This window comes from Callorhinchus milii, unplaced genomic scaffold (assembly GCF_018977255.1).
Source record: "Callorhinchus milii isolate IMCB2004 unplaced genomic scaffold, IMCB_Cmil_1.0 Scaffold16, whole genome shotgun sequence".
Lineage (NCBI taxonomy): Eukaryota > Metazoa > Chordata > Chondrichthyes > Chimaeriformes > Callorhinchidae > Callorhinchus > Callorhinchus milii.
Window position 1 is genome coordinate 5,123,312 of NW_024704757.1, and position 16,057 is coordinate 5,139,368.

Consider the following 16,057-nt stretch of genomic DNA (forward strand, 5'->3'; position numbering starts at 1 on the left):
TTTGTACTTGGGAAGCCCAACAAACAGCGCCCACTGTAACGTTTTGGCGACGTGCTCTTTACTCTTTACTCTTTACTCTTTACTCATTGATTTTGCTCAGTCTTCTGGACGCATTGGAAGCGACGGTTAAAGTTGTTTGCGCCACGATGTTTGATGTGGGGCCTGTGCTCACGGCAACACACTCAGTTCAGCCAGTGAGTTCAAATAAGGCCTTGTGTGTGTATATGTATATATATAATATAAGAAAGCCATGATACCATTACAATGTCTAGTAAGTCTTAAAGAAATTGTGATTTTGCCCGCCCAGGAATCGAACCCAGGGCCTCTCGCTTGCTAACCACTACGCTACGCCAATCCAAATGGCTTGTTAGAACGTGGAATATCTCGACATGGTCGAGGCAGAATCCACGTTCTCTCTTCAGAGGGAATTGGATCAATATCCCAAAGGGAGAGAGGTCTCAAAGCGCTTCACAGAATATATGGTGAAGTGCAGTGACTCTGTATTTTGTGGGCGAAAAGCGGCAGCCAATTGCACACAGCGGTGCCCCACAAACAGTCGGGGGTTGAGTGACCGAATTATTTATTTTTTTGAAGGGATTGTTACCCCCGGAAAAGCCATCCGCCAATCGACTAACAACTGGGTTCCTACTCACTGCTCGGTAAACAGAGGCGTCTGGAGCAAGGAAACTTGCCTAATGTTTCACCCTGCCCGGGAATCGAACCCAGGTCCTCTCGCTTGCTAGGCGATCGCTCTAACCACTGAGGGAGAGGAAACCAAGCTCTTGGAGGTACTTTTTGGAAAAGCGGAGACTTGAGAACATTCACTTCAGATCACTTCAGATCACTTCAGATCACTTCAGGTGGAGTCCTGTAGCTCAGTGGTTAGAGCACTCGCTTTGCAAGCGAGAGACCTGAGTTCAATTCCAGGCAGAGGCGAAACCTTGGGCAAGTTTCCTTACTCCACACAGAGCCTAATAATAATCCCTCCAAAACCAAAAACAATAATAAATTGGTCATTTTCAATCTACGACTGTTTGTGGGACATTGCTGTGCGCAATTGGCTGCCGCGTTCGCCCACAAATATACAGTCAATTCACTTTACAGTGTGTTCTGTGAAGCGCTTTGGGACGTCCTCCTGACGTGAAAAGCGCTATATCAAATGTAAGGATTATTATTATTTATTATTATCAAGGGAGATGGAATACCAATGGATGAAAGGGGACAGAGAGTGGAGACATCAAGTAGAAGAGCAGGGAGTAGCTGCCGGCTTGAGGAGCGAGACACGTGAAGAAACTCCAACCTTTGAACAAGCTCAGAGATGAAACTTTCACTGCGCTCATCAAAGAGCATGGCAGAGACGAGGCTTTTGGCCCTTGAGGCTCCGGGAGAGAAACACTTGCTGTGTGTTGATTGTGTATTGATGGATGAATTCCATCATCCCCCAGTCACTCCGCCTCGCCCCCTCCTTAGCCTCCTTCAAGTCCCGCCTCAAGGCCCTCCTCTTCGACCGTGCCATCGGCCACCATCCCACCCCCCCAACCCCCCCACACCTTCCCCTCCCCTCCCCTCTCCCCCCCCCCCCGACGCTAGCTCGGGTCTGAAATGCTGTACTCTGTAGAATCGGCAGAAAAATGGGTGTGGGTATGGTGTGTGTGCGCGCGGTGGGGAGGTGGGAGGGGAGGTGGGGGGAGGTTGTGTGTGTGTCGGTGTAACGTGTCCACGGGGTGGATGGTAGTGTATGTGGCGGGTGTAGTGTGTGTAGGGGTGTAGTGTGTGTAGGGGTGTAGTGTGTGTGTGGGCGGTGTGGCAGTGTGTGTGTGGGGGGGTGGTAGTGTGTGCGGCAGGTGTAGTGTGTGTAGGGGTGTAGTGTGTGTGTGGGGGGGTATAATGTGTGTGTGGGGGTGTAGTGTGTGTGTGGGCGGTGTGGCAGTGTGTGTGTGGGGGGGTGGTAGTGTGTGCGGCGGGTGTAGTGTGTGTAGGGGTGTAGTGTGTGTAGGGGTGTAGTGTGTGTGGGGGTGTAGTGTGTGCGGTGGGTGTAGTGTGTGGGGGATGTAGTGTGTGTGGGGGTGTAGTGTGTGTGTGGGGGTGTAGTGTGTGTGTATGTGTGTGTAGTTGTGGGGGGGTGTAGTGTGTGTGGGGGGTGTAGTGTGTGTGTGGGGGTGTAGTGTGTGGGGGAGTGTAGTGTGTGTGGGGGTGTAGTGTGTGTGGGGGTGTAGTGTGTGTAGGGGTGTAGTGTGTGTGGGGGTGTAGTGTGTGTGGGGGTGTAGTGTGTGTGGGGGTGTAGTGTGTGTGTGGGGGGGGTATAATGTGTGTGGGGGGGTGTAGTGTGTGTGGGGGGGGTAGTGTGTGCGTGGGGGGCCAGTGTGTGTGTGCATGGGTGTGTGGGTGGGGGCAGTGTGTGTGTTTGGGGGTTTGGGTGTGTGTATGTGAGGGTTGTGTGTGGGGGACAGTGTGTGTGGGTGTGGGTGTGTGTGTGGGTGGGTGAGGAAGGATAAACTATTGCTGGAGTCATTTTTCCATCTCACGCTACAGAATGTTTCTCTGTGGCTCACAATAACACAGTAATCATAGTAATCATAATACTCACAACTACATACAGATAGAACAGTAAACTAATTGATAACAAACCAGATATTATCATTAAGAACCAAATAAAAACCAAAGTGGTTATTATTCCAAGTGATTACAATGTAAGAAATAAGAGGATCGGGGAATATATTGATCTGCACATTGACATATGTGGCAATATAAAAAAACATGTTTCCGATAATCATCGCAACGGGAATTGTTAAGACTATTCCGAAACGGCTCGACAAAATACCCGGAGAACAACATCTCAACCTCCCGCGAAAAGTAGCCACTTTAGGACGTTCGAACATTCTGTAACACTGGGATCTCTGTAACGTGAGAACGTTAAAAAGCCGAGAGGCTTCAGATTAAATTCCTACTTAACGTCTCTCCCCCTATCTGTTCCACGTAATTGTGAAGGCTGTGTTAAAGCCTCCATAATTGAATCTCCCCCATAGATGAACACATTAATGTTCGTGCCACACCCAGACGTGCAGACAGCCAGGTTTGTGTTGTATTGCGCTGCTAATTTTGCACGATCGACGCGACTGCAAAAGTGAGCGTTAAAATCGACGAGTGACTCGTGCCCCTGAGACTCACGCCGACGTCCGAACTCCGAGGTGGGTAGCGGGCGCTGTTTCAGCAGAAAGGTCCAGCTGTGTGTCTTCAGTAGTTACTGTGCCAAGACCTCTATTTTTTAGGGATCGGCCAAAAATAGAGCCTTTTAGGGAGTCTGTTTCTAGCAGCATTGCCAAACCATGTTAACTTGGTTTGCTTAATCGTCTGAGAGACACGATGACTGAATGAGTGATGCATTCGCTCTCTGACTATCTTGCCCTGAGGTCACTTCATCTGACCGTTGGTGAACAAATGCACCAGGTGTCTGTTTATCTTCCACGTGTGTGGGTGGGTGGGTGTGGGTGCGTGTGTGAGCGTGCGTGGGGGTGGATGGGGGTTATATGTGGGCGTGCGTGTGTGGGTGTGTGTGTGTAGGGGGGTGCCTGTGTGTGTTTGTGTGGGGGTGGCGGTGTGTGGGTGTGTGTGTGTGTGTGTGTGTATGGGTCTGTGCGGTGTGGTGTGGGAGGGGTGGTGTGCGTGTGTATGACTATTATCCAGAATTTGGGCAAATTCTTAAAACGCAGAACGTTTCAAAGCGCTTCACAGAATATGCCGTAAAATGAATTGACCGTATATTTTGTGGGCAAAACGCGGCAGGCAATTTCGTACAGCAGCGTCCCCACAAACAGTCGTGGATTGAGTAACCAAATTCTTATTGTTATTTTTCGGAAGGATTATTAGCCCCGGAAAGCGATCCACCAATCGACTAACTGCTTTGGGACGTCCTCCCGACGTGAAAAGCGCTATATCAAATGCAAGGATTATTATTATTATTATTATAGGTAAACAGAGGCGTGTGTATGGAGTAAGGAAACTTGCCCCACGTTTCGCCCTGCCGGGAATAGAACCCAGGTCTCTCGCTTGCGAGGTGAGTGATCTCTTGCTGCAAAACAAAGCTAAAATGTAACTCCCGGTGTTATGTTTCATAACGTAGTTATTATTATTATTAATTATAATTGTGTTATGTTTCACGGAAGCCTGACTTGTGTTAACAAACGAACATTTGACTCATCGGTGAATGAAACGTCCCACAAGGTTTTTTTTTGTGGTGAATAAACTATTGATTTTCATAAATGTGTTCTTACTAATTCCCAATTTCAGTGATCTCGCAATTTTCCTGAAAATGTCAGGGAGTTTGGAGAAATCCCTGGTTTCATAACTTTACTACAACATGAGAATGGGAAATCGATTGAGGAATTCGAGAAGGAAGTGGATAGATACTGGAAATAAGAGTATTGCAGAACATGATGAAAAGGTTAGGGAGGTGGGATATGGGGCGATTTATAGTACGTGGAGCAATGGGAGCAGATTGTGGAGGGGGCTCGATGGAACTCCTTCGACAGCTTTCCAGAGAGGGCGCCTGTTGAAGTTCATAAGATGGTGAAAGGATTCAACAAGAGTGGACCATTGAGGGGCTGATTCAATTTCCTAGGGAAAGGGAATGTAAATCTAAGATTGCCAGTAATAGAGCGAAAGGGTGGGGGGAGGGTGGTGGGGGGGTGGGAAAGCAACACCTTCACGCAGTGGGTGGAACTCATTGCTGGTTAGGAAGCTGTGGTTGAAGCAAAAAGCATCAACGTACAGTATTGAAGAGGAAGCTTGACGCACAGTCGGGGGTGAGAGAGAAGGGAATGGGAGGGGTGCGGGCTGGTGTGGAGTATAGTTGGGCTGAGCATGGATTAGTTGGGCTAAATGACCTGTTTCAGTCCTGAGTAAATGTTAGGCGAGTCGGCATTTTGAGAAACGGGGCTTTCCGCAGTAAGTAGTCTCTCTTACACCATCGACTTTATGAACCAGGGAAGGAGAGAGGCATTGGGGTGGCTTCCTGTTGGGGAGGAGGGGAAGACCACTCTTGAAGTTCACTCCCACCTGGGACAATCCTTGGTGGTCGGACGCGAAATGAGAGGGTGATGAAGAAGAAAGGAACGATCAAGTATCGAGTTTGCAAACGGTTGATTTTAATCCACGGAGATCCAATGCTACACACGCACACACGCACACACACACACACGACATAACGCAGTAATGGACGGGCATTATTGCCAGCTTTCCACATACAACAAGGGTCATACCGTGAGCTATTTTAGCCGAGCAAAAATCGCGATACAGGGCTACAAGAAGCATCATTTCCGACGCCTTAACGTTTCGCTAAAGCTTTGGCCGACTTTTGCACACACATCATCGTAAAACGGCATTAGCGGAGCAATGGCGATCGATTTATTTACAGTTCGCACTTAACACACTTCACACACTTCGCTCTCAGTGGGAGGTGGCGGATTTATGTGTTAACTCGGTGCAAGAAGAACTTGGAACCACATAAAGCAACAGGCTGTTGCCAGGTATCATTGTACAAGCGTTTCCATGGAGCGCTAACTCTACATACACTGCAATAAAGAAATATAGCCTCTTCACACATCTCAGCGGCCTTTACTGATGGACCGTTGCAATAAAGTCAGTCTGGATGCAGTTGCCTTGGTTTCTCCCTCCCCATAAAGATTCACACTAGTTTTCTCGGTCGCGTTTCGCGACACAATCAAAATGGATTTTGCGCTAATTCTTGATGAAGGAGTCCGAAAATCCATGGCGATGACTTGTGCGAATGGCACTCAGAATCGACTTGAAGCCATTGGTTGACACACGGAAATCTCAGTTTGGTTTGGATACTCTTCAGCACGGTGATGGGTTTCCGCGTGCGTGTGATTTCTTTCCAGTTTCCCATCCCTTTCCTCCTTTCATGCTTCTTAATTAAGGAACCGGTTAGGAAATCCCTCAAACTTGCGGTTAGAAGTTGGGTTGACTGAACCTTTTCAAGCCTTTTTTTTAGAAAAAACATTTCCATTGTTTGACGCTCCATGTGTGAACGAATTGCTGGACTGGGCGTCAAAGAGTTTGATGACCTTTGCGTGTGTCACTTGCGGTGATTTACCATTGATTTCTCAGTCCTTCCTGAAACTTTCGTGTTGAACAGTTTGCTAATTAATGAGAAAGCCTCTTGCGAGTTGAGCGTGATCGCAATAGTTACTATAACATGATTTGTGAGTTATTCAAGAGCTTGATTGATGTCCTCTAGATGTTGACTTGCACGATGGAATCACTTGCTGGTAACTGGTAACTGGTTTTACCAGCCGTCATTGATGTAGGCGATTTAATTTATCCAGTGGACCTGACGGTAAGGGAGATGCATCTGTTGAAAACCATCGCAAAGTGCTTGTTCCTGATTCACATTAACCGCAAGCCGAGATGCGGAGACGGAGTTAGGAATTAATCTGGGCACTGACAGCCGGCAATCACGTAAAATTGCTGTTCTGATTGCACTTGAGTTTCTGGTCCACGTTTCGAAAAGAACTTTTCTCAACCTCAGCTAAAGATTCAACTCCGAGTGAGCAGGGCATAGCAACACGGGGTTGGGGTCACTAAGGGTGATTTTAGGACAGACATCACAAAGTACAGCGTATCCTTACATGGGGGCGATCGACAGCTGGAACAGGGGATAGCGAAGAAGCATAATTGAGGCCAGGACGTTGGGTATCATATCTAACAGCTTGGTGCCATCGATGGCAAGACGGTACTCTGGTAGAATGGGATCAAACAAGCCAAAGGGTCATTATTCATCCAAACCTCTCTCTGCGATCTTCCAAATCTCACTGACTTTGTTGAGGAAACTTGAAGAAATGATGAGATGAGGCTTTTTATTTTGCTGGCACTGACTCTTTCTAGTTTCAGCGATGCTTCCAATGTGATATTGAGCACAGAGAGAGCGAGAGAGAGAGAGAGAGAAGGAGCACTTTGATGATAGGAACTAGGTTAGCTCTTATTGTAGCTGTGTAGTTATGGGGCTCGAGTGCTGGGCAATTTGAAGATGATTGAATCAATGGACCCAACTTGTTGCTTTACAGCTGGAACCTGGTTTCAGACGGACAGGAGACATCTGCACAGTGACGCTGTCGGTTCCAGGAGCTAAAAGGTTTCTCCTCACTTTTATTCCCCCGACACCTTTACCTTTGTGAGCCCGGCGAGCCATAATGGGTGGACCTTGATGGCTGACCATTTTGTTTCCATTTGGTGGTGCTTGGTTGATTGGCCGCCAGTCGCACTTCCGGGTCAAATTCCGTTGAATTCCCGCGCAGGAAGCCGGGTCGGTCAGCAGCACAGCACAGAAGCAGGAAGTGAGCCCGCACTTAGTAGTAATAATAATAATCCTTGCCTTATCACGTCGTTGAGACGTCTCTAAGCGCTTCACGGAATATACTGTAAAGTGAATTGACTGTATATTTTGTGGGAGAAACATTTGTGTTAAATGGAGAAGAATGGTCTAACTACGGGGGTCAGTCTGTGATCCCTGGAGTTTTGGGGAGGATGCAAAGTGGGTGGGGAGGGGAGGGAGGGAGGGTTAGCAGAGAGGGGAAACAGAGAGGGGAAACCTGGCTTAAAGCTGGCTTGTCTGCATGTGCCCGTTGGGTTCTGCCAGCCTCTGGGTGGTGCACGTATCCGGGAAGTGGGTCTTCTCATGCCGGTGCTCGTTGCGGTCGGCGTCCTGGATGCTGTTGGACTTACACAGGCACAGAACCTTCTGGAAACTCTTCTTGAAGTTGTCCGACAGAAAGCAGTAGAGGACGGGGTTGGCGCAGCTGTTGGCGTAGGGAAGGACCACCCCGAAGAAGTAGATCCCCACGAAGATGGGCTTCTCGGGCAAGATGACGATCGTGTTGACAATATTGAGGACGTAGAAAGGCAGCCAGCAGAAGACAAAGACCGCAACGATGACAATCACCATCCTGGTGGCCTTCTTCTCGGACTTCCTTCTCTTGGTGGAGCCCACGCGCAGCCTGGACGACTTGACCTTGATGACGATCATCAGGTAGCAAAGGCAGATGATCAGCAGGGGCCCAAAGAAGCCCAGGGTCGCCGTGTAAATGATGAAGGCCGTGGACCAGACCGACTTGGGCTCCGGCCAGTCGATGTTGCACGTGTTCAAGTCCTTCTGCAACTCGGAGTAAATGATGACCGGAAGGACCACAACAATGGACGAGGTCCACACCGTGGCGTTGATCATCTTGGCCACTCGGGGCTTGCGCCACTTGGTGGACTTGATGGGGTGCACCACGGCGAGGTAACGGTCGATGCTCATCACCGTCAGGCAGAAGATGCTGGTGAATTGGGTGACGCCGTCCACAGTGAGGACCAGCCGGCACATAAATGACCCGAAGGGCCAGTAGCTCAAGGCCACCTGAGTGGCGAGGAACGGCAGGCCGAGCATGAAGAGCTCGTCGGCCACGGCGAGGTTCAGGATGTAGACGTTGGTGACCGTCTTCATCTTGGCGTAACGCAGCACCACGTAGATGACCAGGCTGTTGCCGCTCAGGCCTATGGCGCACACGATTAGGTAAATCACCGAGATGAGCAGGTTGCGGACACCCGAGAGGAACACCTCCCCAGCCGTGCAATTCTCACACCCGTTGCTGAATGACGATACGTTCATCTTCTCTGCGCTAAGGTCCAGCAGCGGGATGGTGGAGATCTTAAGAGGTTCCATCTCTCGTCGTCGCGTCCTTGGGGGGGGGGAGGGAGAAGGGGAGAGGGGGTGGGGGGGGCAGTTTTACTCTCTACAAAAGGGTCTTCATATCCCTCGTGTCTCTAGAGAGGAAGGGGGAAAAAAACGGGTGAATATAATATTGAACACACTGATTTTTTTTCAAAAAAATGTAATTGTTAATCCCATGTTTGCTCAACTCTGCGCACACAGGATGTTCGCTCGAAATGGGAGGCACATTACCGGAGCTTGATGGCTCTCTCGATTTCTCTCGCGTTTAAATTGTCCAGTACACGAGCACACCTGCACACGAGATTGGGTTCGGGTAAAGAATTCCCCTTCGGCCCCCATTCCCGTAGCGGAGTCCGCTAGCGTATCGGTCAGAGCGATTGCCTCGCAAGCGAGAGGACCCGGGTTCGATTCCCGGCCGGGGGCGAAAAGTTAGGCAAGTTACAGAAGAAGAACGAGAAGAAGAATCCTTGCATTTGATACAGCACCTCAACGCGTCTTCGAGACGTCTCAAAGCGCTTCACAGAGCATAACGCGGTCCTGTTATAACAGCGGATGGGGGAGGAGTGGGGTGGGGGGTGGGGGGGGGGTGCTGTTTTGTTGCCTTGTAGATTAAAGCAGTTTTTACTGCGTTGAATATCATAATATTTCATAACACATCACTGCGTCAGTTTCAATTTCGGGGATTTGCGGAAACGCAAAAGGCTTTCACCTACGACGACAGTCGTCACTTGAAGACACTTTGCCCATTGAGAATAGAACTTGCCCCTCAAGGAGCTTTATCAAGTTGATACTCGCTATATAAAAATAGTATCTCGGAGCATTTCACAGGAAATTACTGTCAAAAGGCGCTATTAATAATAATAATTAATCATTGCATTTGACACAGAGTTATCCTCGCATTTGATTCATGTTGTCAGGTCGTCTCAAAGTGCTTTGCGGGATGTATACTGTGTAGAGTGTGGTGAATCTTCTTTTTTCTGTGGGCAAACACGGCAGAATCCCTCCCTCCCTCCCTCCCTCTCCCACCCACTCCGCCCCCCCCACCCCACCAATTGAAATGGACCAAAATTATCATTGGGAATATAACAATAAAATGGAAAGTACAAGACACACTCAGTGAAAAATGTGAACGTTATCTGTCTTTCTGCTGAAAGGTGCTATTAATAAGAATGATTCATCCCAGCATTTGATACAACGCCCTTATTTACATCCTCAAGTCTTCTCGAAGCGCTTTCTATTGTGGAACTTATTGAATGTTTTTTTTTGTGTGGGCGAACACGGCAAAGACCTCCCCCCCCCCTCCACCCACCCACTCACCCACCAATCGCAGAGAATTTTGTGACTGTGATTTAAATCATTGCATTAATGTCCTTTATTGTGTCCAGAAATAACCAGGTCCGCTTTGAGACGTCTCGAAGACGCAATAAGGCGCTGTATCAAATGCAAGGGTTATTATTATTGTACTATTGTTAACTTTTAAGTGAAAATTAAGTGTTGACGTGAATAAATGACTGATTTCCCTCGGATAGCTGGACTCTAAATCGGGCAGGAAAGCTGGCTCGAAAGTCCCTTTCCCTCCTTCCCCTCTCAACGATTTGAGTCTTGGCAGCAAAGGAAAGGTTAAACAAAAAAGATTAACCTTTATTTTTGTGCAATAATCATACACCCACTTAATACACAGTCAATTCAGTTTGCAGTATGTCATGTGAACCTCCTTTTAGACGTCTCAACGACGTGATAAGGCGCTGTAGCAAATGCAAAGATTATTATTATTTGAATTCTTACCTTTCTGGGAATCAGAGTGAAGTCTGATTGTTCTGATAAGTGTCTCTGGTGATGAATTTAATCTCAGAGACCGTCTATGGTATAATTTTATTACACCGGCCCCACTCACTGCTCACAACAATTTCTCTTTGGTTTGATTTCTTCTTCTTATTTATTATTTAATGCTTTTTTTTTCAAAGAGAAAGAGAGAGCGAGAGGTTAACAAAAAAACAAACGAATTTCAACTTAACACTTTCTGCCCTGGCACCTGAGAAAAAGAGAGACAGAGTTTGCTGCCACTGTTAACAGGTTCGAAAGGCAGAGTAGCAAGTGTAATAATAATAACAATTCTTGCGTTTGATACAGCGCGTTATCACGTCCTCGAGACGTTTCAAAGCGTTTCGCGGGCAAAATGAGGCAGCCAATTGTGGACAGCAGTGTCCCACAAGCAGTCGTGGATTGAAGTGACCAAACTATTATTATTGTTATTTTTTCTTGAGGGATTATTATCAGGGGTGTGGAGTAAGGAAACTTGCCCAAGGTCTTGCCCTGCCGGGAATCGAACCCAGGTCCTCTCGCGAGGCGAGTGCTCTGACCACAGGACTCCACGAGACAGAGTAGACAGAGCCAGAGACCCACAACAACAACTTGCATTTATACACGCTGTACATATTTCAGGGGAGAGAGTCGCAAAGAACTTAAAATAACCAAATTGAATGAAACGCACCCAAAACAGTGGGGGGGAAAAGTTGGTTGGATCCTGAAAATGCTCCAAATTTCTCTACCAACAGCATCAACGGGTTAAGTGAATCTCGAAAAGCTCATCTAGTAGTCTTTCTGCCTCTTTAAAACATGTCTTTTTTTTTTAAACAGTCTCCAGTGAGATTGCTTGTTCGGTTTGTTGCGTTGAATTACGTTACAACAAGGTCCCTTCAGCAAAGAAAAATATACACCCACTACATTTGCCTTCATTGTTGAAGCGAACCATAGAGCGGAAAATGCTATCTTGTGGATCGAAGTGTTCAGCAAAGACATGCATTCATCTGCAGAGCAGAAATATTCTGTGTGTTACCTCTCGTGTCTGTGCGCTCTCTCGCAGAGAGAGCAGGTGAGTTAACAGGTGCAAACGGAAAGGCAGAGGGATGCATTCAATGCATTTCCAAGGGCAAAGGTGGGGGGAATGAATGTGAGGGGGTGGGGGTAGAGGGATGGGGAGAGAGGGTTTCTCTACTGTCTCCAATCCAGGGAGATAGATCAGCGCGCGTGTGTGTGAGTGTGTTTTGCTTAAGAAATCTCAGCTCTCAGAATAGCCTTCATCCCATCCAGCCCCAAACCATGCTGTGCCTTGAAATGAACAAGAGACAGTGAACAGCGCCAGAGATTAAATAACCACATTTATTTAGTGCTTGCATTCAATATTTTACCTTTTTTTTTAGCCAGATCACTTTTATTTTAAATAAAATCTCACGGTGGGGGGATTTTAAAGCAGGAATTAGCTCCCCCCCTTTCTCTCTCTCACATACACACACAGGAATTTCAGTTCCTAATTCATTCATTGGGAACCAAAACAAAACGACAAAATACTGCATTTCAACTAACTTCCTTCATTCATTTATTCCCTTTGCAGTCTCCAACCCCACAGCTGTTTTTGTTTTATTGTTACACCTCTCCCTGATATTTGAGGTTTTTTTTCTTCCTGTTGTTGTTATTGTTGATAGTGAAATTTTAATTATTATTCATATTTTGAACCCACCGTTTTTTTTAAAAAAATTATCAATTCATATTTTAATCACATTTTTTAAAAAAGAGGCACAAATCGTATATATATAATAATTTCTATTAATGAATAAAACACAATCTATATTAAGATACAACAAGTAATTTATATTAATGTATATATATATATAAAAATAATAGTTTGTGCTATATGGGCGTGAAATTAAAAACAAGCCAACAAGAACAACAGAAAATGATTCAAAACGAATGAACTTTTTTTTTGAAAAAAAAAGTTTGGAAGAATCGAGTTGAACGCTCGAACAAAAGATTTAGGATTGGAATAAAGTACTGTACCTGATGTCTTGTCGTGCGTTCACTCTCTCTCTCGCTCTCTGCCTTTGCTGGCAATTCTGATTTGTGAAGATGTCTTGTGCTTTTTTCTCTCTGGATGCTTCTCTTGACCTGACTGCTCTCTCTCTCTCTCTCTCTCTCTGTGTGGCCACTCTGCCTCCGCTCTGAGCTGTAAGTACCTTTTTCTTTCTCCTCTCCACCCCCCCACCCCCCTCCCCCCCCCCCCCCCTTCCTTCTGCTTAGAATAAAATTGAATGAACTCTCTCTCTCGTTCGTCAGATCCATTGGGGGGCGCGGTTTTTGACATCCTCAAATACATCTCATCTCATCCCTATCCACAGGCAACAACAGCACAAGGCAATGACCAGGGACTTCTTAAAGAGAATTAACCCTATCTCTCACTCACTCACTCACTCACTCGCTCGCTCTCTATCCATCCATCTATTAGTACTTTGCACACACAGTTAAGGAAGGAAACCACACACAGTAAATCTTCAATTTAGAAATCTCAACAGCCTTCACTGACTGCGCGGCATTTCTTATTAGGTTCCTTCTCTGTTCGTCATAGAATGTCGCGGAACTTACGTGGCAAATCCTGCACAGCCCTGTCTGCGAATGATTGAAATTGTAAAAGTATGTGTGCATGTGTGTGTGGGTGTCTTTTCCCAAATGCTCCCCAAACTCTCTCTCGCCCTCTTCCCCCACCCACCCCACCTCCCCGCTGTTTATTTTCCTTTCCATATTGGGATAATAATAATAATCCTTGCATTTGGTATAGCGTCTTACCACGTCGTTGAAGCAACTCCAAGCGCTTCGCAGAATATTACTGTCAAGTGGAGTGACCGTGGGCAAAATTGAGCACTGCACATCAGTGGATTGCTTCGTGTATAATTGCAGTGGAACTGAATTGCAATTAGAATTGGTTGTTTTCTGTCCCCGCCACTCAATGCACGGTTTTAATCAACTGCATGTAACGTAACCTGGTTGCTCTCACCAAAGGAAAAACAAGCAAACCATCTATTTTATTGACCTTTTCTTCACTGTTAGGTTATGTACCAACCCTACGTTTCGCCCCCACCCCAATCTTTATCTTCTTTCTATTCAGTTTGACATTATTCCATATTATATAATAACAGTACAATCCTTGCAATTGACATAGCGCCTTATCGTGTCGTTGAGACGCCTCAAAGATATTATTATGTTAAGCATACGTGTGTTTTTTTGCACCGACGCTTTTTTTTCCTTCCTTTCCCCCACCCCCCCACCCCCCGGTTGCTGTAAATTTTTTTAGTTGTTTACGATTGGAAATTGTGATCAGATCATGCTGAGCAGAAGCAGATTGACTGATTGTGTGTCCTTGGAGATGGGGGAACTTGTCCGCAGTTCATTTCTTGGTCCCGTTGAAGATAGAGTGAGGAATAGTGCCACCTGCTGACCAGATATCACCAGCAACTCCACAGACTCTCCCTGAAAGTCTTAAAGGTTAAGATTAAAAGCAATCCTTGCCTTCGATTCACCGCCCACGCTGTTGACACGTCTTCACAGGATGTACCAGTGAAGCTGTGTATTTTGTGGACGAATGAGGTAACCGATTTGCGCGCAGCAATGCCCCACAAACCGCCACGGAGTAAATGATAAGACTTTTATCTGGGGGATTGTTAGCCGGGGAGAGAAAAACTCCCTGTGCAGAATTGTGGCAAACAGCGTAATCTCAGTCTTAATTTGGTCACTCAGTCCATGACTGTTGCCGTGCGCAATTGGCTGCCGCGTTTCGCCCACTAAACCCGCAGTCAATTCACGTTACAGTATATTCTGTGAAGCGTTTCGAGATGTCTCGAAGATGCGATAAGGCGCTGTATCAAATATTAATGTGGAAACCGTTTTTCCAAATTAAGAGCAGATTTAAGTGTCGATTCACAATTCTGTGTGGGGTTTGGTTGGGGCGAGGATGTGGGTAGGAGTGTTTTGAATTAATTTGACTCATTTCAAACAACAACAGCAACAACAACTTGCATCGAGTCTGGGTAGGTTTTCAGCTGAGTTCAGAGTTTACCGTCAAAATCCCATTAAAGCACGTTGAGACGTCCTCCCAACAATGAAAGGCACTGTATCAAAATGCAATGTATTAATTATTATTAATATAAATAAGCACTCGCGTCACATAAGCCACAAATAAACATGACAGATTAAATAACCCGGCGTAATGTGACATTCACGTAAAATGGGGTACACGCTAACTGTGACTTGTCCAACACCGTGTAATCGGGCCAGAGCACAACCCATCCCCATCGCCAGCCTTTCTTTTAAAAAAATAAATCCATTACTTGCACTTTTTAGTCATTGACAATTAGTCACTTTGCCAAAGAAGAGGAAAAAGCAGAACAAATGTGACTTCTTTTGACTTGCAGTTAGTCTAACGTGCGTGGGACTAGACTTAGCAGCTGTCTCCGGTGACCTATGATTGCAATTTCCTGCTGTTCCTTTTACGAGGTCTGCACAAATTGCTTTGCAGGTGGATACACTTTTCCAGTCTATTCTGCTTCATCCAACGAAAGGTGTGTTGTTTGGCTCTTTTGCCCCGAAAAGTGATAATGGTCTTTAGTAACCGTGAGTGCTGGTGATTACATGGAGATGTCTAGTTCCTATGAAATTTCGCTGCTAATGCACTTCACTTCTGGGTTTATAGTCCTTTTTTTTTCCATTGCAAATTACTCGTCGGTGTCAATATTTTCAGCCAATGTGTCAGCTGTTGTGTAGGCAGCAGGTTGTATCCGTGGTGGCGTTATATACTTTACGGAGCTGAGTACTGTATAAAGATTTGTTTAACAAGACAGCTATAGTTTGATGTATGTTTAAGTGTACGTTGGAGAGGAGTCCTCTAGTGTAGTGGTTAGCGTCCTCGCCTCGCAAGCGAGAGGAACCGGGTTCGATTCGCAGGCACGGCAAACCCTCAGGCAAGTTTCCTTACTCCACACGCACGCTTCTGTTTACCTAGCAGTAAGCAGGAACCCAGTGGTTAGTCGATTGACGGATGGCTTTTCCAGGGGTAATAATCCATTCAAAAAAAAATATTTGGCCACTCAATACACGACTGGTCGTGGGACACTCCTGCATGAGATTAGCTGCTGCGTTTCGCCCGCAAAAAATACAGTCAATTCGCTTCACGCTATATATTCCGTGAAGCGCTTTGAGACATCTCGAAAGGCGCAGCTCAGTAAAGGTGAAGAAAAGATTTAAGGAAATAATAATAATAGTCATCGCAACGAGGTGAGGCAGAAATAAATAGTGTTTGATGCAAACTTGTTGGCTTCTTTTTAAGACGGACCCTCCTCCCAGTAACTTAAACAGTCAATTAGCAGACAACGCAGAGAATAGCCCCCAAACTGCAGGTCATAGTGACTTGTCACTGGTGAGTCTGAGCTGTTAGTTATATCAGTGATGTCTTTAGTCTAGCAGAGGTCAAACACTGAGCAGCGTCTTAATAGGGAACAAATAAAT

General features: G+C 46.3%; 1 protein-coding gene across 1 annotated transcript; it reads right to left on the bottom strand.

Moving 5' to 3' along the window:
- Positions 1-5,122: 5,122 nt before the first annotated feature.
- On the bottom strand, positions 5,123-8,719 carry LOC103185161 (somatostatin receptor type 5). The gene is made up of 2 exons (XM_007903539.2): positions 7,744-8,719; positions 5,123-7,306 (listed from the first exon to the last, which is right to left on the bottom strand). The coding sequence occupies exons 1-2, from the start codon at positions 8,717-8,719 to the stop codon at positions 7,182-7,184; spliced, it is 1,101 nt and encodes a 366-aa protein (XP_007901730.2). The 3' UTR covers positions 5,123-7,181.
- Positions 8,720-16,057: the final 7,338 nt, after the last annotated feature.